Genomic DNA, 22,718 nt, shown 5'->3' on the forward strand with positions numbered 1-22,718 from the left:
AGCATGTACAAGTCTGGTCAGTTTTAACTGCTCATTACAGTACACGAAGACTCTTATTTTCACTAACACATAAAACATCAAATCTCACAATACTCTTAGTGGATTCAGAACTGGAGATGTAATGCGCACAAATGAATAGGGAAAAAAATGTCAAATGGATCATTTCTGGACGCCATGGTGTGCCTGGGTTTGTGTGTTAAAGGTTTTATTATAAACAGTTTGAATTCTCCCTTCATAAAATGTGATGCAGCTTAGCTAATGGCCTTTCATTTGTAGCCTTTAACCTTCCAAAAAAACTGGATGGAGTATAACTGCCTGCCCGGTATTAGTTTGTACTGGAAACTGAAATACATCGACAGATTCCACATTGACAGTTTCATTGGGTTTGACAGACCTACACAACAGGAGTGGCTTATTAAGACTACAGGGCGGGTACATGTACCAAGGGGAAACGACGTTTTGGCAGCACAGTTCTAACCGATGAGTCTCAGAGGTATATGGTTACGTTTGAGTTCTGTGCTTCACCGTAGCATGTAATTCGTGTCTCCAAAATCGCTGTGCGTCGGATTTTTAAACCATTAACTTTTTTACGTTTTTTTTGTCATTTTATAAGCGCACGAGTTGATTATTGCTGTATAGACTACAGAACTAAAGTGGGCATTCAAATCAAGTGTTCAATCAATGCCATGGAGCGAGAGGCGCTCAAGAGTGAGAACTTAACTTTCTGGGACACCGTGCTGAACTGTAGCGAATGGAAGGTAGATGTGGAGGGTGCTGTCTACCATCTCGCTAACATTTTGTTAGTTTTAGGTTTCATGGGAGGAAGCGGGTTCTATGGTCTGCTCTACCTGTTCTTTTTCTTGGCACTGGGCTTTATTTGCTCTTCTATATGGGCTTGGATGGATGCTTGTGCTGCCGATATTTTTTCCTGGAATTTTACCCTTTTGGCGATCTGTGCGGTGCAGATTGTGCACGTCGCCTACCAGCTTCGTAGTGTCACTTTTGACAGAGAATTCAAGGACCTTTATGGATGCATCTTCCAGCAACTGGCGATTCCCCTTACTGTCTATGGGGAAATAGTTTCTTGTTGTGATGGGGAGGTGACCACTCTGGAGAAAGATCATTGCTACGCAGTGGAAGGCAAAACCCCTATCGAGAAGCTTGCTATTCTGCTGTCAGGAAGGTGTGCTTGATAATGACTTTAAAAAATGCATTGTTAAAAAAAGCATGTTTTTGTAATTATTTAAACGCATAAATGTGTATAGGTGTTGTGTTATGTAGTGGTATGGGTTGAAAAGTGGTATAATGTGTACTGGGCTTGCCTGGGCATGCAAATTATTTTAGCTCAGAAAACAAGTTACCCATCTGAAAGGAGTACAATGTACTGACTTTGGCCCTTAAAGTTATTTTTAATATCTTTTTTTTCACAATTCAGCAAATTTGTGTCTTTAACTGATGAAGAATAACTTGAGTTATCTGAAATTGTAAACATATATGATTTTGTGGGTGAACTACAGTTTGTCTTGTTTGTAATGATTTGTGTAGTCAGTCACAGCATTGACAGCGTACCATTTTCTGACATCACACGGGTCAAGGTGTACGTACCACATTCTGACACCATAGCGGTATAGTGTTAGAAAGTGGTTTGCGTACCAAAACTTGACCTGCGTGATGTCAGAAAGTGATACATTGTCACATTGAAAGTCAGATTTTGGTACAGGTGCAATCAATTGCGATCTGATGGGTGTTTTCCTATTGTCAAACAGTGGTACATTTACCATTAAATATACTTTTTTTTGCAAACTTAAACTGGGAACAGACAATCAATTTCTCTAAAAAGAAAAAAAAAATCAAGACAAACAAGACGTCCACCGCAAAGTTGCACAAGTAAAAAATATATACAAGACTCAATGTATTTAATATAATAAATATTTGCATACCATTTTCTTAACGATGGACAAATATGATAAATTACATTAACAATGATGTGAGCAAGCATGACCCCTGAAAATATCGTTCATATATTTATATGCTAGATAGCATGCTTAACTTCAGTGTGCCATGTATAATATGTTTGTTATGACGGGTGTATTTCTGTTTTGGCAGAATCCGCGTAACAGTTAATGGAGAGTTTTTACACTTTATTTACCCCTATCAATTCCTGGATTCCCCCGAATGGGATTCGCTTAGACCTTCAGATGAGGCCACTTTTCAGGTAGGCCTACAATTGCAGCGCTTTTCATTCATCAATAATGTGTAATCAAGCAGACTTAAATGGTAGAAATCAACCGCCTTTGTTCTACCGAAGGGGTAATTTGTATACATTGCCCAGAAGAGTAGCCTATGGTGGTTATATAACGCAACTTTCTGCCGTTTTAGTTTTTTTTTTTTTTTTGTTGTTTTTTTAAATAAATGGTTTAAATGTATATTGGGCTCTTAATTAAACAACTGTTTTCTACTGCCAATTTTAAAATGTAACAAAGTCAGTAAGTGGACATGGAAACGACGTGTTGTTTTTTGTTTGTTTCTTTTGTTTTGTTTTTTACATTCTGGAGAGATATTTTTCTGACTGCACGGGTTTATCCGTTAATCCATGCAGTTCACATGGAAATATAATGTTATTTATTTTTGTATATAATTAGGTTATATATTTTTAAACTATTTAATAAAAACTATATATGTCATCTGTGTAATTTCATCCGTAACTATAAACATCTGTAGTTGGTTTCAGTCAAGAGGAGAGGCATGTGGTTTGGTGGTTTTTATTATTAGTATGGAGTAGTGGTTAGGGCTCTGGACTCTTGACCGGAGGGTCGTGGGTTCAAATCCCGGTGGGGACACTGCTGCAGTACCCTTGAGCAAGGTACTTTACCTAGATTGCTCCAGTAAAAACCCAACTGTATAAATGGGTAATTGTATGTAAAAATAATGTGATATCTGTATAATGTGAAATAATGTATAATGTGATATCTTCAAACAATTGTAAGTCGCCCTGGATAAGGGCGTCTGCTAAGAAATGGATAATAATATTATAGCTATTTCTAACATCTTTTTTTCACATCACAGGTGACGCTAAGAGCAGACACAACTTGTCGATACGTGGGCTGGAGGCGAAAAAAAATGTATTTACTCTTCGCTAAACACCGTTATATAGCCAAAGTGTTTTCGGTCCTGATTGGGAATGACATTGCCGAGAAACTCTTCTCGCTGAGCGACAAAGTCTACGACAGGGATGGTATTCGGTATGATCTCAGATTACCCAGTTTGTGTCACGTGGTGTTGCCTGATGTAGGAAAGAACACGGCACTGGGCAGCCTTTCACGAAGACAAACGACAGAGCTGAAATAAATTATTCTATATTATTGGTCTAATATCATTTTTAAAACATACTAAATTGACTGGAAGACTGTTGCTTATTTATTTTTTGTTGTATATTTGAACAAAACGTGTAATATGATGTCATACAAAGTTTTTATTGTGTATTTGTATTTTTTTTTTTTTTTTTTTTTACAAATATTGTAAATGTTAAAATGAGATTCTTGTTTCCTCTGATTAATCATTAAAATGTTAGGTAACAGTTGAGTGACATAAATAAGTATTTCATTCCTATGCAATTAACCATTTGCTGAAGTTTAGTTAGTCACAGACAAAAGTATTGGCACCCTACGGATTATACCAGAATTCAAGGTAACAGATTAAGGAGAAGCATTTAGTAAACCACTTTTTTAAATAAAATAAATAGCAAAATACACAATTTCTAGTAGTTTAACAAATAATATTCATTAAAAAAACAACTTATTTAATTTAAAGTATTTGTGCATGACAAAAGTATTGCCACCCCTGCTTTAGTATTTTGTGTCCACTTTTTGCTTTTATTACAGCTTTCAGACGTTTATGATAATTCTTAACCGGTATGTTACATCTTGTTGGTCTATTTTGGGGAAAAAATTATATTTTAGTCTCATTGGACCAGATCATTTTGTTGAAGAATGCTCGATTCCTGTTCATAATTCTTGAAAAAGAATGTGTATGGCTTGTTTTATGAATTTTCATTACAAGTGGTTGCAGAGAGGTCTATGTGACTACAGCTGTTCTGTGTTCAGGTGTCTTTGGACAGTTATTTTATTCACAAATCTTGGATTTCTTTTTATCTGCTCAGATGATTCTCTTACCTGCTGTACCTGTAATTTTCTTTGTGTGTCCATTTCTTTCAAGCATTTCAGTTGAATTTGTTCTGTGGTACTTCTTGATCATTGCTCTGATTGTGGATTTTGGTATTCCATATTTCTTTGATACATTTCTGTAGCCATTGCCTTTGTTGTCGTTTGCTACGAATGCTTTTCTCAAACGTGAATCCAATTCTTTAGTCTTGACAATCATCTGCTGTGTTGCTAAAATGTTCAACAGATGTTGGAAATAATTACCGCTTTTTTCTGGCTATTGACTTTACGGATTAATTACTGTGTAATGGTTTTCAATCAAGGAATATTTTTTTAATTCATCCTATTATGTTTTTTAAACTTTTAATGTAAAGGTGCCAATACTTTAGTCAGTGCTTTTTTACATAAAGATTGTTTGTTAAACTACCAGAAATTGTGTATTTTGGTCTTTGTCATATAGTGGCTAATGTTCACTAACTGCTTGTATAACATGTTTGTGTAGGGTGCCAATACATTTGTCTGCGACTGTACATTTGAATAAACATTCATTAGATATGCCATGCATGTGTGTGTCTATCATTAGACTGCATTTTGACTTCATATTTTATATGTATGTTTTTTGAGACTTGGTAGTTTCCTGCTCCAGTAAAAAAAAGACATACAAAGCCTGGTATGTAAAGCTACTATTACCTTATTCACTCAATGATCACAATTTGAAAATGTGATGGCAATCCTGTGGTTTAAATGCACATTATTTAGGTAGTGTGGATAGCTTATAGAATAATATCGGTCTTTGTATGTATTTGAACTGAAGCAGGAAACTACTGAGTCGCAAAAAAACATTCAACATGCATATGAAATATGAACTCAAATGTCTGTGACAGATACACACATGCATGACGTATCTATTGACTCTTTATTAACATGTAACTGAACTTCAGCAAATGGTTAATTGCATATTAATTAAATACCAAAGATTGCAAGCTCGAATAAGTGGCACTGTAGTAATGGTTCCTCCATTACTACAGTGCCACCTTAAAACCTGTAATAATGCTAATGAATTCAATTGTTATGTCATTCTTTACTTCTTCACAATACTGGAAAAACTATTTAGGTTTGATTTTAGTTTGTTTTTATGAAGACAGTGTTTATCCTATTAACACTGAACAACCACTGCAAACAACTATTTATTTTGTGTTCACTTACTATAGCATGTTCATGGAGCAGTTTTTTGTTGCACCAGAGGTACACACCCTGTGATTCCCATCTGTGCTGTTATTTGAGCAGTTCTCAAGATCCTTCAACACATCGAAACTCCAGTTTCAGGTGGCATTAAAAATAAACCCCCAGATCAACACAGACTTTTGGCCAACTACAGAAGCCTGAAACTGTCTTTGTAAATACTATAATGAAAAACAAAAGCCCTTATTGTGCTCAAAATCAATTGTGTTTTATTTCTGGGTTCTGTTTCATTTCGGGATAAAGGGTGGATGGCCTTTTCTCTGGGACTATTTCCCCAAAGTTGCTAGAGAAAAAGAATGTCGCCCTAATGACAAGACAGTAGTCAGTCATGTGTTTGTATGAAACTACATTGTTGTTATTAGACCTTAATAACAATGCATTGCTGATTTGTTAAATATAGGCTACTCATTTTCCAGGTCATGTTTGTGAAGAGCTAAGGACACAATGTGTCACCTTTATAATACTGCCAAGAACATATATTCATCTTTTATTGGTATCTCTTTATTAACTATTACAAGGAAATTGGGTTCATATCTGACCAAGTTTGCTGCTCTTATATCGAAAAAAAGCATAAACTGAACTAAATTAAGCAAGCTGAATGAAGAAAACTATGGACAGTGCTGAGAATACAGTATTTTGAAACAAAGATGGAGAGAAACTTAAACGTCTCTAAATCAATATTAGGCACAATATCAGCATATTAATTTGTGTTACAAAATACGGTAATGCGCGTGTTCAATTGCATAAAAGCAATCCATGTACGGTAATTGCTGTTATGTCCAATGTAGGCTGCTCTGGTGCATAAGCTATTTGCAGTCAAAGATTAGCATGCCAGTGTGTCACTCATTTCATAAACAGTCTCTATGCCATATCTTACTGCAAATGTATTTTAATATACTGAGAGGTCTGTTTAACATAAGGTTAGAATTGTATCCCTACAAAGGAACCAAGTACTCTTGTGTGTGTGTGTACATATCAAACCCATTCAAGCTGTAGTCATGGTACCTAGTCAGAGCACAGCCTGTTCATTCTTATAATAACAGAATGTCATTGTATATAACTATTTGTCATTATATATAACAATTTGTGTTATATTAATAATATTATAGATTTCACTTTCGGTTTTTGGAAGATACATTAAAGGAGCGTGAACCAGTTTTAAAATCCATCTCCCCTTTAATTTCTTCATTTCTACAAAGTGGAAATAAATAGGGTTTGGAAAGCAGGTCTGTTGTCAACTTCCTGTCTGGAAAGAAATACTGAAAATAAATGATGTGAAAAATAGTAGACTTTAGATTTACGTAATACAAAAGCAGTCTTCTCAAAATATACAGAGTCCTATATTGGTTAAACATTTGACCTAAATGTGCAGTAAACAAGGTGACAAAATGAGCTTACTCACTATTATCTCATTCCTTTTACTTCTTGAGGCCCGAGTGGGTCAAACAGCTCAGGTGAAACATTGTTTGTGGTCTCAGCCCCAGTAGCCCTTAGTCAACATTACATAACTGTCAAATAATCTGATACAATTGTATAACAAGTACAGATTATATCCCATTTTAAATGTTGACTAAAACAGTACTGAGGAGTATGAGAAATCAAGACTTGTATCTTGCGTCCTATCTGACCAACAGAGGACTGTACATGGGGAAAATATGAACCCTGTAAGGGGATCCGATTTCTCAACAGCTGGTAATTTAAAGAAATGACTTGAAAATGTTTACTTAACCAATAAACTTGCATCTGAAAATGTAGCTGATTTATGTTGAGCCAAAACTGATTTCCACGTTTTTCCATTAATAATTTGCTTTTCGTGTCCTCTATATCACTCACCTATCGAACGTGTGTAGGGTGAGGTGTGGACCGTATCATTACAAAGCAGTTCCAATCATGTACTGTAGCTCTCTCAGTATATGGAATCCACCACAACCAGTGTGCGGGGAGCAAAGATAAAACTACGGTACTTGTCTTTGTCTCCCCCTGGTGGTTCTGTCGCAACATGCAAGGACAAAGGCGGGCGAGCTGGGCGGTGCTGTCCGCTGCTTCACACGCGCTTCTTGCCCATTTTAGTCAAAGTCTGTCAGCACAAAGAATATGGGAAGATCACATAGCACAGGACGGCCAGGAACGGGTTTACAGTAAACCCACATTTTCAACTGTCACTGCTGAGCACTTGCACGTATTGATTAAATATATGTTCTTTCAAATTACAAAAAGTGAAAGGGACGGGTAAGTGATTTTCTACTGAGGAAAGCTGCATGTTTAGGTGTCCTGATATATATATACAATTCCATATTTGACAAGGTCGTGGACACGCGGCTATAATTGGAACAGAAAGTTGGGAGCTGCGCGTAGACTTGGACGGAATGGATGTATTTACTTGTTCGTAACGTGTGTTTTACATGTATTATTATTATTATTATTATTATTATTATTATTATTATTATTATTATTATTTAATAAGCTTGATTTACCATAACGTTGTTGATGGTTTTAGACAGCTGCACGCTAAGTTTAGATAGGTGTGTTGTTTATTACGCATACAGTAGAAGTCCAGAGGGACGTCTTCTATTAATACTGATGTATTATTTTATGAAGTGTAGTTCGGGTACTTTACCAATATGATCATTATTATAAATATTATAACACACTGTATAATAATAATGTCATGTGTATTTTTCTTAAGATACAATGATCAAATACTGTACTTTTTTGTTTCTCGACATTCTGGTATAAACTTGCCGGACTATACATTTAACCAGAATATTTTGATTCATAAAACATATTACGATGTTTACGATATGTGTATGTTGAATGTTTTAAGTGACTGCTTGAGTGATTATATCGCGCAAATTGAGAGCCCAGCCGTACAAAGAGAACGGTTCTGACCCATTGTAAAACAACAAGGTTTGGACATTCCCAATCCATTGTAGACTTAAAGAATGCTTCAGACATTCCAGAACGCGTCAGGTCGTTTAGGTAATCTGATTATTTCCAAAGGAAAAAACATTATGTTCTTATCCATTTACTGGGCATTATTCTTACACTAATTTACAACAGACGCAATTAATTTTATTTTTAAAAAGTTTGCACTACAAAGTAGAGCTAGAAATTAAGTGGTTAATACTGTAGTTGTTTACATCATGTTATGTCTACTTTCCAACTACAGTATATACATACTCAAGAACAGTGCATGCAGACTAAAATCAATTACTGAAGTGAAAATGACACAAGGTCGATAGTCTATACTACAGTTTTGTTGGGCCTTTTATAAATTAATGTGTTTAACCCAATGTGTTACTTTCAATGAATACAACAAGAAGCAAAGATTTTATTCACATAATTCTGCATGCACAGTATCTTACCCAACCGCATAATATTTCAAAAAGTTGAACTATAGAACTTTAAAAAACTCCCATGCGGTTCCTTTTAATTATGCACCGGACCATTAATAACGCATCATTCACTTTTGCATTGAACATTAATAATAATAATAATAATAATAATAATAATAATAATAATAATAATAATAATAATAATAATAATAATAATAATAATATATTATTATTATTATTATTATTACTATTATTATTATTATTATTATAGTCATTTTTCTATAAACCTCGTTGTTTCACTTATACACGGATGTGGTGAGAGACCTGTGTATACAGTAATAAGATTGCCGTGTAGTACTAATAAGATTGATGATAAAACTGCTAACCTCTGTTTTTAAAAACAAACTCTATCACCAGTACATTAATACAACAAAACATGATATGGATAATTAATTAGTGGAAAATCTGAAAGTACTCATAGAAAAACAGTAAGCGACCTAAATATAGTAAGAAATTACCTCAGCCACGTGGCCAATGTGTTAGGCAGTGTAATGGTCCTCAGAAAGCATAGGTTCTTGAGTGACCAGGAATGTAATGATACACGTAGGCCTATTGTAGTTTTCCTGCGTTCCCCAGTTTAAAATGAACATTACATTTTTTTAAATTCTGTTTTCCAATGTTATTGTCAACAGTGGGTTTTAAAATAAGTGTCTCAATGTATTGAAAAAAGTAACTTGTTACCCTGAATACCCATGTTACCGTGCAAACCCTTACATGCTGCTTTCTCTCACAGTTTAAATCGGAATGGAGGAGTATTCACTTCTCACAATGAGGTACATTACGTTAATTCTAGAGTAATAAGTATTAGAGAAAAAAAAGATGTACATGATAAAATACACGTTGTGTGTGTATAGTTCAGTTCGTGTCTGTAGATTGGTAGAGTAAATTCAGTCTGACCTCTTCATTTAAAATGCTGCTAAGAAAATGTTACGTTCAAACGATACGTTACGGATGTAACCCCGGTTCCCTGAAAGAGAAGATGACTGCCAAAACAATACTTTTGGGATATGCCTGCTTGTCAGGTATTTGCTAAGCATTTTATATGAAAGTTGCCAATAGGCCCCTCCATGGAGTGACATCCTCGGTCCCGCCTCCTGAGGTAATAAATACTACAGACCTCAGTCACTTTTGCATTGAACCCGCGAATGCGAGTGATGCAACCTCGCTAAGTTGGCGGTCATCTTCTCTTTCAGGGAACTGGGGTTACATCCGTAACCTATCATTCCCTTTCAATTCGAAGATGACCGCCAAAACAATACTTAAAGTATAACAAAGCTGTTGTGAGGGAGAATGAGCGGACAGCATATGAGGGAAATCTCACTATCGCCATCTAGTGTTGGTGGTGTGAGCGTGCAACCTCAAGGACCCTAGTGCCTATTGAAGGCATAGAGGAATCTACGACATTAAGTCAGTAGAACCTGGTAAATGTATGCGGAGTAGCCCAGCTAGCCGCAGTACAAATATCGGTCAACGAAACACCTCTAAAGAGGGCCCATGACATAGCCACACCTCTGGTAGTGTGCGAGGCCACCCTCCCAGGTGGGGGCAGGCCGGCATTAGTATAAGCAGTCGAAACTGTATCCACAATCCAGTGGGAGCGTCACTGCTTAGAGAGGGCTTGACCTTGGGTCCTTTCACCATGACAGACGAAGAGCTGGTCAGACTGACGGAGCGCTGTCATTCTATCCACATAGCATCTCAATGCCAGACCTGGGCAGAGAGAATTTAATCTCCTATCCGTCTCCTCCGCAAAGGGAGGGGGATGGAAAGCCTCTAGTTCCACTGACTGATTCAAGTGAAAAACTGTAATCACCTTGGGGAGGAAAGCAGGGTTCGTGTGCAACGATACCGTTTCCATTGTCCCAAACACGCATACAGGAACTGTGCATGCAGCGGTGATAGCTAATAGAAAGGCTGTCTTCATAGAGAGCTACTTCAGCTCTATGACATGTATGGGCTCAAACGGGGTCTTAGCGAGAGCCTCCAGTACCACGTCTAGACTCCATTCGGGGAGGACTTCCTTTATAGGAGGATGTAACTGCCGAGCACCCTTTAGAAAACGGGTCACCAGTATATGAGTGCCTGGGGATACTGAGTCAGTGGGAACATGGCATGCAGGTATGACTGCTAGGTACACTTTCAGGGGGATTTACCTGCCTCTAAACAATGGGGCGAGCATCAAGTACCGAGGGCAAAGCAGCAAGGTACTGGGCTGTGTGTCTGTGTCTGGGCTGCTTGCAGTCAACCAGGAACACAACCAGGAAGAGCGCGTAGCTTGCAACAGTGTGGAGCGTAGCCTGCAGACAGTTGCCATGCAGTCACACAACCAGTGCAGTGCGAAGCTTGCAGCGGGGTGGCACAGCCTACAGACCTGGAGAAGGGAGAAAAAGAGAGACAGAAAAGAAAAAAACACACTTTTTTTTTAGTTACCTACCCACCGCTTTATGGGTGACTGGATAAATGTGCCAGTCTACTCGATGATAGGGCCAGATGTCGGGCCTAATGGAGGAAGCACGCGGTTGTTATTATTTATTTATTTTTTTAAACTGCAAAGCAGTGGAAACACAGACACTTGACAGTAAACTGAAGTGTGCTTTTTTTACTGAAGTAGTAAAGAAGAAAAACAATAGTAAGAGTCAACCAATAGGGGCACTAGGCCAAACTCAGCGAGTGGGCGTGCCGAGGTCGCCCAGAGCCCTCGAGTCAACAGCGGTGGCAGAGCGGGTCTGGACTCGCTGGAGGGTCGTGCTCTCCTTCTCTTTTTTTTTTTTCAGTTGCAAAAAGCAGATGAAAATTATAGAAAGGTACATGCAGCAAGCTGCAGAGGTTAGAAAGTAGACTATGATCGCTACGTGATGTAGGCTGCTGAAGAAGATATATATATATATATATATATATTATTTTTTTTAACAAAACGCAGTTGCGTAGCATTAGCTCAGCCTTCAGCTGCCGAGTTTCTGATTCCGGGGAAGTGGCAAGCCGACTTCCACCAATAAAATTGCAAGGGAACTACAGGAAAAACTCAAGAGTCAATCACACAACTGGAAGAGGTTAGTGTTATACCTGTTCGTGAAAGGCAAAAGAGACTGAGGTCGCCGTGCAGTGACTATTTATTACCTCGGGAGGCGGGACCGAGGACGTCACTCCATGGAGGAGCCTATCGGTAGCTTTGATACAAAATGCTCAACAAATAGCTGACAAACAGGCATATCCCAAAAGTATTGTTTTGGCAGTTATCTTCGAATTGATAGGGAACCTCTGTTTCCCTTTCCCATAACAAACGGTTATATTGAGAATTGTTTGTGTCTCTGGCCACTAGAACACGTTTGCTCATTTAAGTTAAACAGGTTTTCATGTGAGCTGCCAGTATGTATTTTGGTTTCAAAGCATCATTTGTTTTATTTCAGAGTCCAAGCGGGACAAAGCAAAACATTTAACTTGAACTGTTATATTATATTCAGCAATGTATTTGTAACAAGAGAAGACATAATGTCATGTAAATATTTAATTTATGGGGAAAGATTTGAAAGTTGCTGTAGCGCACGTGTTACAAGAAGTGAAGGGGTGTTTCAACTTTCAGAAAATATTCTACCATTTCAAAGGGGGGGGGGGGGGGGAGTCGACGAGTTTTCTAAATAGAGATCACTGCCCCCCCTTTCTCCTGTTGTAGATCATTTGGTTCATTGGTTGTATTTTATACTGTATTTAGAATATGCAGATACTTCAAGGTCAACACTATAAAAGTTGCTTCTGCTTCTTAGTACAAAACCACTTCCTGTGCTGTAGCTCAGCTTCCCTCCAATTAGCCATGTGACCTACCACACAGGAAGTGATTCGATACCAGGAGGAAAGTTTGTTTATCTACACTGTTGTACCTGAAAAATATATTAATCAAAAAAGAGGGCCCAGTGATAATGATATTAGAGCTGGTAAGATGTTAAAAAAACAAACAAACCAAAAAATGTAACCTTGGATTCTGTTTCTCTTTCCGCAGGGATTTTCCAGGATGGCTGCCTTTACAGAAATGATATTTGCCACAAGCTTGTATACATCAGTCCCTACTTATACCCCCAGTGTGATAGAGGATTTGAGTCCTGAGCACAATGGAACAGTCTGCGAGAACTGGAAGGAGGTTCACCACTTGGTCTTTCATGCGGCAAATATCTGTTTTGCCATTGGGCTTATTATTCCAACTACACTAAACCTTCACATGATATTTCTTCGCACCATGTTGATGATAGGTAAGTGCAAGAAACTATTTGTTATAAGGAAACTATTTGGAATAAGGCCAACAACAGCCATTTTAATGTATACAGCTTTTTACTCGCATTAAATGTTTACTGTCTTTCCTGCTGATATTAAACTATATTTGAGCAGAAGGGGTATGTTTTATAAATTCCTAGTCTTTACAATCAGACAGGAGCAAACAAAATCCTAAAAGACAGCAATACAACATTTTTATAAATTCAAGTTGAATGAACTTGGCCCATCAAGGATCCTCACTGGGCAACAATGGCTCCTATTGACCCGGTGCAGAGCTCAGGCTGACCCCCACATACATACATATAATATATATATATATATATATATATATATATTCTAGAAGAAAAAAATCTGAATATGAAAGGGTCATGTAAGCTTTTTTTTTCTTTGTTCCCAACAGGATGCTCTCTTTTCATTGCCTGGGCAACCCTCTACCGATGTGCCTTAGATATTATGATCTGGAACTCGGTGTTTCTTGTTGTCAATTTCATGCATTTTTTCTACCTTGTATACAAAAAGAGACCAGTAAGTACATATAGTATAACAATGTGAATTACTTTACAGCAGTTTGTTATTGTGACTGACTTCTACCTTTAATGTTTTACCATTTTTACAGATTAAAATTGATAGGGAGTTAAATGCTGTCTACAAAAGAATGTTTGAGCCTCTTCACGTGCCTGCAGACATGTTCCAAAGACTGACAGGGCAGTTCTGCACCATCCAGACACTTAAAAAGGACCAGACGTACGCTGCAGAGGACAAGACCTCTGTCGATGGCAGATTGAGCGTTCTGCTAAAGGGAAAGTATGCACTGCTACCAACTGAAGTCAAGCACAGAAAACAATTAAATACAATTGCATTTGCTATGCTGTTTGCTATGTTCATCCACAACTTCAGAAACACAAAATCAAGAAAGAAATGGGTTGATTTTCAACCCATACTAAGATAAGCCACAGCTAATTTTTTTAAAGAGCATTTTACAGCACCAGGTAGTGCCACTGGGTTGCACTAATGTCTTATTGTTAGTGGTGATACAGTAGTACAATAGCCACAGATAGGTGAATGATACAATCCAAGGTAATTCCACAGTGCTGTAAAATGCTCTAAAATCCAGCTGTGGCTTATCCTATCGGGGTGTAGGTTGATCAAATTCACCCCTTAAAAAAGCAGGCAAAACCAGGTGATTTTATTTTGTACAGAAGCATCTGTTAAAAAAAGCTGACAAGCTTAAATTCAAATGTAACAGAAAATAGCTGTTGTTTTTATTTCTTTGCCCTATAGAATGAAGGTCTCGTATCGTGGACATTTTCTTCACAACATTTATTCTAATGCCTTCATAGACTCTCCTGAATTCAGATCAACTCAGATGAACCGAGGTGAAAAATTCCAGGTAAAAACATTAGCTGTGTAGAGAAATGTAATTATATGATTCTACTAAGTACAAATCTTTCCATTCAGTTTCAAACAAGTTCATTAAATGGTTTGGACAAGAAATTGGAAGGCATTTTTTCATTATTACTTTGGAGAAGTTGACAATATTAGGCTAATAATTTAATACTTCTTGATAATAAAACCACAACAATCTTGGACAGTGGTACTCAACTCTGGTCCTCAAGATGAATTCCAGTCCTGGTCTTTATTCCAACCAGATCCTAAATTAGTTAATTGCCTTTTAGAGGCTTATATTAACTACATTAGAACCGGCTTGGAGTAAAAACCTGGACTGGATTGCATCTCGAGGGCCAGAGTTGAGTACCACTGATCTAAGGTGTGCCATTTGATGACTTATCAATGTAAAAACTATTAACCAATATACTACTGCCATAAGAACGAGTTTAGGACCACACCTGTTTTGATGGGATGAGCCTGCAGGGTGTTTTAAAATGTTTTGGAGAGATACATGATCATTCATTAATAAGTACTGTTAACAATACAGGGGCTTTTGTGTGGAAATTTGCAGTAAAGTCTGATTCCTTTTTTTGCCAAAGCTTAAAAGGTCATTCTTAATAGTAAGGACTGGCTGTTATATTCTGATGCGTGACATGAAACAATGTAGGTTATGGAGATGTTTGCTGTTCAGGATATGTTTATATCTGTCTCTCCAGGTCACCATCACAGCGGAAGAGAGCTGCAAGTTCTTGTGCTGGTCTAGAGAAAGGCTAACCTATTTTTTGGAGTCTGAACCTTTCTTAAATGAAGTGTTCAGGTATCTCATCGGCAAAGACATTACCAACAAGCTCTACTCGTTACACGATCCTACATTAAGTGATAAGGTTTGTCCTGTATTTCTAATTGGGTATATAGCAATTAGGATGCTGTTCAGAGGCACTGTGCTTGTGCGACTCGAAATGTACTCTCGATGCAGCTGAACATGATGAGAGGGACTTGATATGGAAAATCTGCACAAACCTATATGTATCAATCAACTCTGTAGGTATAGGACAAAGATGTATTTATCCTTGTTGTTTTGGAAAAGTTTGTTTTCATGAATAAAATAAAGGTTGATATTCATTAAACTGTTCTAGACTATCGGTAATGAAACAGGTCTAGAAAGAAACCATTCCTTGAAGTGAATTAATAAAATAATCTGTACTAGTAGGATTTATTAGCACCATCTTGTGGTAAAATATTGTAATTGTTCTTCTCGATTTCTCCTGCAAATTGAAATTGGTTGATGTTAATCACTATATATTATCTGTCTAAATGTTTCAACAAAAGCTAGTTATTAACAGTTAATAAACTACTGCTTGGTAATATTCCTGAAAACAAAGCTGGTCCCATTCATGGAAAAGGTTGGGCTGGAGGCACCTGCTATGATAACCTGATGTTACAACACAGGTTAACATCATTTTATACAGTTCCACTTTAATTTAATTTTTGCAGACAGCCAAAAAGTTGGACCGCCAGCCCAGCCTGTGCTCTCAGCTGTCAATGATGCAGATGAGGAACAGCATGGCCAGCTCCAGTGAAAGTGATGACGTTCTGAACCAGTTCCTCCGTGGGGGCTCCACGACCTCCACGGCCTCCTCTCTCCGTAAGTGCAGGCCAGGGTGCAGTTCTGCACTGTTTGTGTGTAGGGCTGTAGCCCGGGCTTCTGAATCTGTTACTTCTAGCAGGTTTGTGTTTTTACCTGTAAAAGTTTGTTTCAGTCCTAATTAGTTCCTTTAATGTAAAATAAAATCACTGACATTTCTTAGGAAGAAAAAACAAAGTAAAAAAAAAAACATATTTTTTTTACAATTTGCCATAATGCTTTTTTATAGAGTTATGTAAATAATGAATTATTTTTAGTGCAATGCAAGGCTGTCTGCTTAATGTACTGCCGTACAGATACGGGTTAACTTCATTAGCTTTACATGGTCACTCACACTCAGAGAATAAAGGACCTTAATTGTAACACAATATACAACACAAGCTGTAATGCAATACATTTAATACAGCTGTGCATTTTAAATCGCTGGCATGGAGTAATGTACGCAGCTGTGAAAGAGAGTCTTGTTCCAACCATCATGTCCTTGGTATGCATTAGTGTGCTGAAAGTGAATGTGTTATGATAATGTGCTAATCAATTAACAATATTACTACATTAGGAAATAACCAGCGAGAGTTCTGTAATGTATGCGAGTCAGGTCGCTTTCAGGATGACATTTTATGTTGACAATACCTGTCCAAATGAAGCTACCTTTAAGGTACACCAGATCAGGTTACAGTACCCAGGGTTTGAGTTCTTGATAAAGGTTTTAATTGAAATGTTCTACAAAATTCAACTTACTACTTTTTGCACTTTGACATAGCTCCTGCTGTAGGTTTAGGATTTAAAACCAACCCTGGTGTTTTTTAGGAGAGGTTTCAAATAAACAGGAAATGATGCATAATGTACAGCAATTCAGATTCCTGCATTGCATTTTGTTAATAGATTTATTTTAGCATCATTGAGCATGTAATGTATGTATTCTATTAACATACTGTCAGAATACAAAAATAGACAATTTAGATTTCAAACAGGTAATTGAGTGCAATAATCCATTCATAATGCAATAATCCATTCATAAACATCAGCCTTGGTAAATATTAAGTATGTTCTCCTGTAATGTGTTAAGGAGCTTCCACCTAAGTTCAGGAGCATAGAAATATGGAATACACTGTAGCTTTGTTTTGACTTTGAGTGTTTTAATAGAAGAAAGATCCAGTTCCATCTAATGATCTGCCCCTTTGGATGAAGTTTCCTTTAGCTTTGCTGGCAGCAGACTGCAGTGCACTAGCTGGGGCTGGCACATACAAATGTAAAGCTATGGCTGATATAGCCCATATTAGGTATCTATGACAGGCAACTAGAACTAATGAGCAATTCCTGAAGTAAAAGCACCTTTAAACAGTATTGGAGTAATGGCAATTAGAACCACTTAGAATGATAGCAAACATCACGGTAAAATAATAATAAAAAAAACAACGAAAATATCATTTAGCATCGTTTGCTGTAACCTTAGTAGAGCTTAGTTGAGCAATTAGTACTTCTGCTTAGTATCTCTACTAGAAATAGTAACTCAAACATCATACAGCTGTTACTCTTTCATTTTACAAATAAGAAACAGCTTGTGTTTCTGTAATTAAGCCTCTCAGGTATTTCTCATTAGCTCCTATGCAGGGACTTCACTGGCTCACAATGCATGCTTGTTACTTGTCCCCTTGCACCCGAAAGGGACGCCCTGTCCTGATATTGCAGCCTGGCAGAAAAGAGACACATGTTTATTATTAAAAATGCCATGCCTGCATATGTTCAGAACAGATTTTCAAAGTAATTCTTACCACCATAGTAATAAGATTCTAACTCTCTTCCATTTTGTTATTACTCTTTTAACTGTAGGCCATTGGAAGTGACAAGCCTGTTAATAATCTGCATCATTTGTAAAGCAGACATTTCAACCAGAGCTGTTTAGTACAATTACAAACAATGTGCACAGCTGAATTCACAGTGGCATTTATAGAAATGAGTGTAAATGTTATGATATATTGTATATTTAAAACTTTTGCAGTTTGTTTCTTTGTTATTTAGAAATATATTGAATGTTTCTAATGTTAAACATGGATACATTCACAGAGCCAGACACCCTGGGAGAAGAAAGTAGAATAGAAACAGGAAGGAGCTGTGCAGAGCTCAGACTTGGGTATAATTCTGTTAGATTGTCAGGTCGATAACACCGGTGCCAAGTATCAGGTTCTTTCATGAGGGTATCCTTTGAAAAATCAGTTTTTGTCTCTTGCCGGTGGTAAAACACTTAGCAACTCTCCGGTTCTACAGTTGAATGCCAAGTGATACAAACACAGCTGTTTTGGGACCAAGCAGGAAACAGAAATCCTTGTTTGCTGGCTTGATATTGCCAAGGATTAATTGCACTTAAAAAGGACAAGGTGAAAAAAAGTGAAGAAAAATTGAAATGTTTACTTTGAAAATATTTACTTTAATGGAACTGCCATTGGGTATATTTGCAGAAATGATCTTGTCTATTGCAACATTCATGTGTCAAATCTATGTAGGCCCCCTGTGTGCAATTTTTTTCCTACTTTGCGTTTTAAAACAATATCGGTTTAATATTTAACCCATCTCATAATGCTAATTGACACTTAAGACTGAGTTGTTTAATAATTCTAAAATGTTTGTTTGCAGATAAATCTCCTCACACAAGGCCTTCAACCAAAATGAAGCCCATTGAAGAAGTTATTGAGGATGATGTCTTTCAACCTGCCACCCCAGTTAAAAGATCGGGTCTGAGGCAAAAAGCCTCCTCAAGCACCGAAGAGGTTTAACCAGTAATGACAACTACAGCCCCCAGCTGCAAGAATATTACCACTAAAACGGCCGTACCTCTTCCCTTCTCCAACCGACACCTAGAGCTTTTTGATGTTTATCAGCCTGAAATGATGGAAAGCGAATAAGAAAGTGAATGTCCTTTTCTGTATGCGTTTGTGTTTAGTTATATATTATTTGTCTGACTGGGTGTGCATCTGTTTTTCTGCTTGTATAGGAGAGGGTTGTTCACGCATTCCTGAAATAAATTCACCACTCAGTTACCAGAGAATAGCACATCCACCTTTTTGAATCAGAGTTCTTAATTACAACTTGTTTTTGGAACAGAAGGGTTCTGAATATGGATATTCTTGTCACCGCATTGTAAATCAGTGCCATGATAAGTAGGTTGTACAGGTCTTATTGTACAGAACATACATTTAAGGTTTGAAAGCAAGAGTAAAATCCTTCCCTAAAAGTAACACTTCATGCCAGCACACAGTTTAATAAGGAAAGTGAGGGAACAAGCTGTACAGACAATAGGAAAATGAGGAAAGGTCTGTATCTGTCAGCAGCTCACAAACCAGGGAATGGAACCACAATTGGAGCAAGGCCTGTGAAAACCATCTGCCAGGTGCAAGTTCTGAAGCTTAAAGCTTGTGTTTGCAGTCCCTTTTTTTCCCCAATAAACACAAAAGACTTTCAAAAGGCCATCCCCACCTACCGTAGTTTTGAGGAGAACACAGCAGCTCTTTGTGATATTTCATTCCTCAAAACCAGTCCTAGATTGTGTAGATAGCAGAGAGGACACTAAGGAGCATTATATAATGTGACACTGTGACGTGACCCAATACAGAATTATTAATAACTGGTACCCAGAAACTCTCATCAGACATACAAGAACATGAGGGATCCTTGACAAGGTGTCATGGTATCAGTAATGTTGAAACAGTTAAGAAAATTGCAGATTAACAAAAATGCAGTAAGATTTTTCAGGAATGTGCCAACAGCCCCTTTGTTTTTGATTAATTGTAAAAACCTTAACTATCATGATAAAACACAATGGTGATTCACAGTATAAATTACACCAGACCAGCATGATGATGATGGAGTGAGAAGAGCACATATAGTCTCAGTTTTTACGGAATATCATAACATTCCCTCAATTATTCACAGGAAAAAACCTTTTTGAATCAGTTTTTTTTTTCACCCAGCACTTTGTAGAGAATTTCATGTTTGACACATTTTATTCATTAACTGTGGTGTTTTTTTGTTGTTTGTTTTGTATTTTCAATGGCACTGTTGAAATGCCGTTTACAATATAACATGTTGTCAGTATTTAGGAAGTTTATACAGACATTCAACTGTACAGATGCAGGATAGGATGCTGTGTAGGTTTTCAAGGAAAGTCGTGTTTGATTTTTTTAGACTGCTATACTGAGAGGAAGGTTTAAATACCAAATCTAAATATTGTACTCAATCAGAAATTAAGATAACGTGGATTTTATTTAAACCAGGTTAGGGGACAGCATCTTTTTCCCATCCTGAGGGTTATAAAATTGAATCGATAAAATTAGTTTTCTGTTCTTCACCTAATTCTCAAATGGTCATAAACCAATAGTAGGCTGCAAAAACATAATTAGAACTGTGTAAAGATGTCTTCATGAACAAAACACTTGAATGAAATAATAGAATGTCAAAATAATTAAATATAGTATCTTAGAAAATACTAGTTTATCATCAGTGCTTTGCAAAGAAATACTGGCAAGATTTGTCGTCATGTGTTGTATTTTATGGCAACTTTTGTTCTTCAGTGTTTTAGATTTTTTTTTAAATAAAAGGTGCCTTTATCAGATCTAAGCTAAGATTCATTCAGGCCACTGGCGAATTTTGTATAACAAACAGCACATTACATGTTCAATACAAATAAAAATATTATCAAATAAGGTTTCAATTTGCTTTAATATTCATAAAGCTGGACACAGCAAAACATGTTTGCATTTCGTTGTCATGTTAAAAATAAATGTACTAACACGTGTACAGTATCACATTTTGAAACTGCCCCCTGAATCTCACAAGCAGGGTGTAATACATCTTCAGTGAAATGTGTCATTTCATTTATTTTAGTATTTCTGGATGTTTAATAACCCCCACAACTACAATAAGTAACTTTTTTGCAGGCCCATAACTCGCCACAGAAGACTGCATAGCACACCACTCACGGTTACACACAATTCAGTGTCTTTACTAGTTTAGGCCATTGTAAGTATAGGAAGAGTGAATCTCAAAACAGTTTTTTTTTTTAAATTATGTAAAACATACATAATTGAAAGAGTAGTGTGGTCATTTAAATGTTTGTGTGCTTGACTTAGATTCTTATTTTATCTTAGAATTCTTGTTGAGCATTTTAATTATGAATACAAAATGATATCTTATCAAAACACATGTAATTTATATTATATTATAATTTATAGTTCTTCAAAAAGGGCCAAAAAAAATAAGGATTCTCTCAATCATTGTGTTCATCTCAACATACAAATGTTGAGATGAACACATCACATCAGATCCAAACCTAAATGATTTACAGAGCATTAAGGAAAAGGTAAGTCAATAAATAAATACATACAATTACTGCATACAGGGTTTCATTTAAGAAAGGGCACTAAATGTAGCTGGAACGTGCACCATAAATGTAAATGTAAATGTACTGTCCCATTTACTAACAGAGAACATGTTAATTTAGCTAATTTACATACCATAGCATGCACACTACATGGATTATGAGCAATAATGTTAGAGACTTACCTGTGACCACCGGGATATAAAAAGCCCCAGCAGTCTTTTGGTCAGTGACTTATTGTGAAAGGTGGAGGTGGCTTACATGGATCAAAAATGAGTGATCAACAGACACAGCACTCCACAGGTGACAGACAGAGGTAACACAAACAAACTGCACACAGAGGAGTTTGAAATTCTAGAACAGGAGGTTGTGTATGCAATAAGCCCTGACAGGGTGTCCATATACGTCAAATATGTGGACGTTTCGGGGCGTTGTGTGACACGAGATGAAGCTGAGTGAGAAGTCCCCCGAGAAGTCCATATATTTGATGCATACGGACACCCTGAAGGGCCTTATTGCATTTATAATCCAGGTCAAACAGTGGATTTGAAAAAAAAAAAAAAAAAAAAAAAAAGTAATTTAGGACTTTTTTTTTTCTTTATTAAAATATCCTTAGTCCAATAAAAGGGACCACAAAAGTAGTCCCATTTACAACTTTTGAACTACACATTAAAGTTAAGCTGAGTAAATTAATGTAATTGAAACATGCAAAAAGTAAGTAAATATTGACATTGTACATTGCCATTAAAAAGATCCACCAGGTGGCGGAGTTGAGATGGCAATTAATTCTTTTTTTTTCCTGCAAGTGCAAGACACTGTTGTTTCAGCAGAACGGGAGTAAAAACAAAATTAAATAATAATAATAATAATAATAATAATAATAATAATAATAATAATAATAAATGACATATCGGATTTCAGTAATTTTTCAAAAGGTAGAATGCTGGCATAATCAACTTCCAAACAGATGAAATCATAGGGCCTTGTAATCACTCTGCTAACAACGCAACTGGCTTTGTAGACTGACTCTTGCTTCATAAACAAATAGTGTATCAAGTGCACTTCTGCACTATCACAAATTAGGTTTCCCATTATATTTTCATTAAAAAAAGACTTAAAAAAAACACACACAAGCAAAATTCAAATTAATAAAGCAGAAAGTAATATGAGGCTTAAGTTTCCCCGGTGATCTTGATGAATGAAATATACTGATGACTATACTTCAGTAACATTTTCTTGGTAGTACAAGTGAG

General features: G+C 36.8%; 1 protein-coding gene across 1 annotated transcript; it reads left to right on the plus strand.

The window, feature by feature from the left end:
- Positions 1-445: 445 nt before the first annotated feature.
- On the plus strand, positions 446-20,785 carry LOC117411611 (uncharacterized). Its single transcript, XM_059025961.1, has 12 exons — positions 446-1,183; positions 2,107-2,215; positions 3,067-3,346; positions 7,259-7,631; positions 9,531-9,570; positions 12,792-13,038; positions 13,461-13,585; positions 13,677-13,864; positions 14,342-14,450; positions 15,166-15,333; positions 15,944-16,094; positions 18,726-20,785. Exons 1-12 carry the CDS (start codon positions 687-689, stop codon positions 18,863-18,865), a joined length of 2,427 nt encoding a protein of 808 aa, XP_058881944.1. The 5' UTR covers positions 446-686; the 3' UTR covers positions 18,866-20,785.
- Positions 20,786-22,718: the final 1,933 nt, after the last annotated feature.

This window comes from Acipenser ruthenus, chromosome 6, assembly GCF_902713425.1.
Source record: "Acipenser ruthenus chromosome 6, fAciRut3.2 maternal haplotype, whole genome shotgun sequence".
In the NCBI taxonomy this organism is placed as follows: Eukaryota; Metazoa; Chordata; class Actinopteri; order Acipenseriformes; family Acipenseridae; genus Acipenser; species Acipenser ruthenus.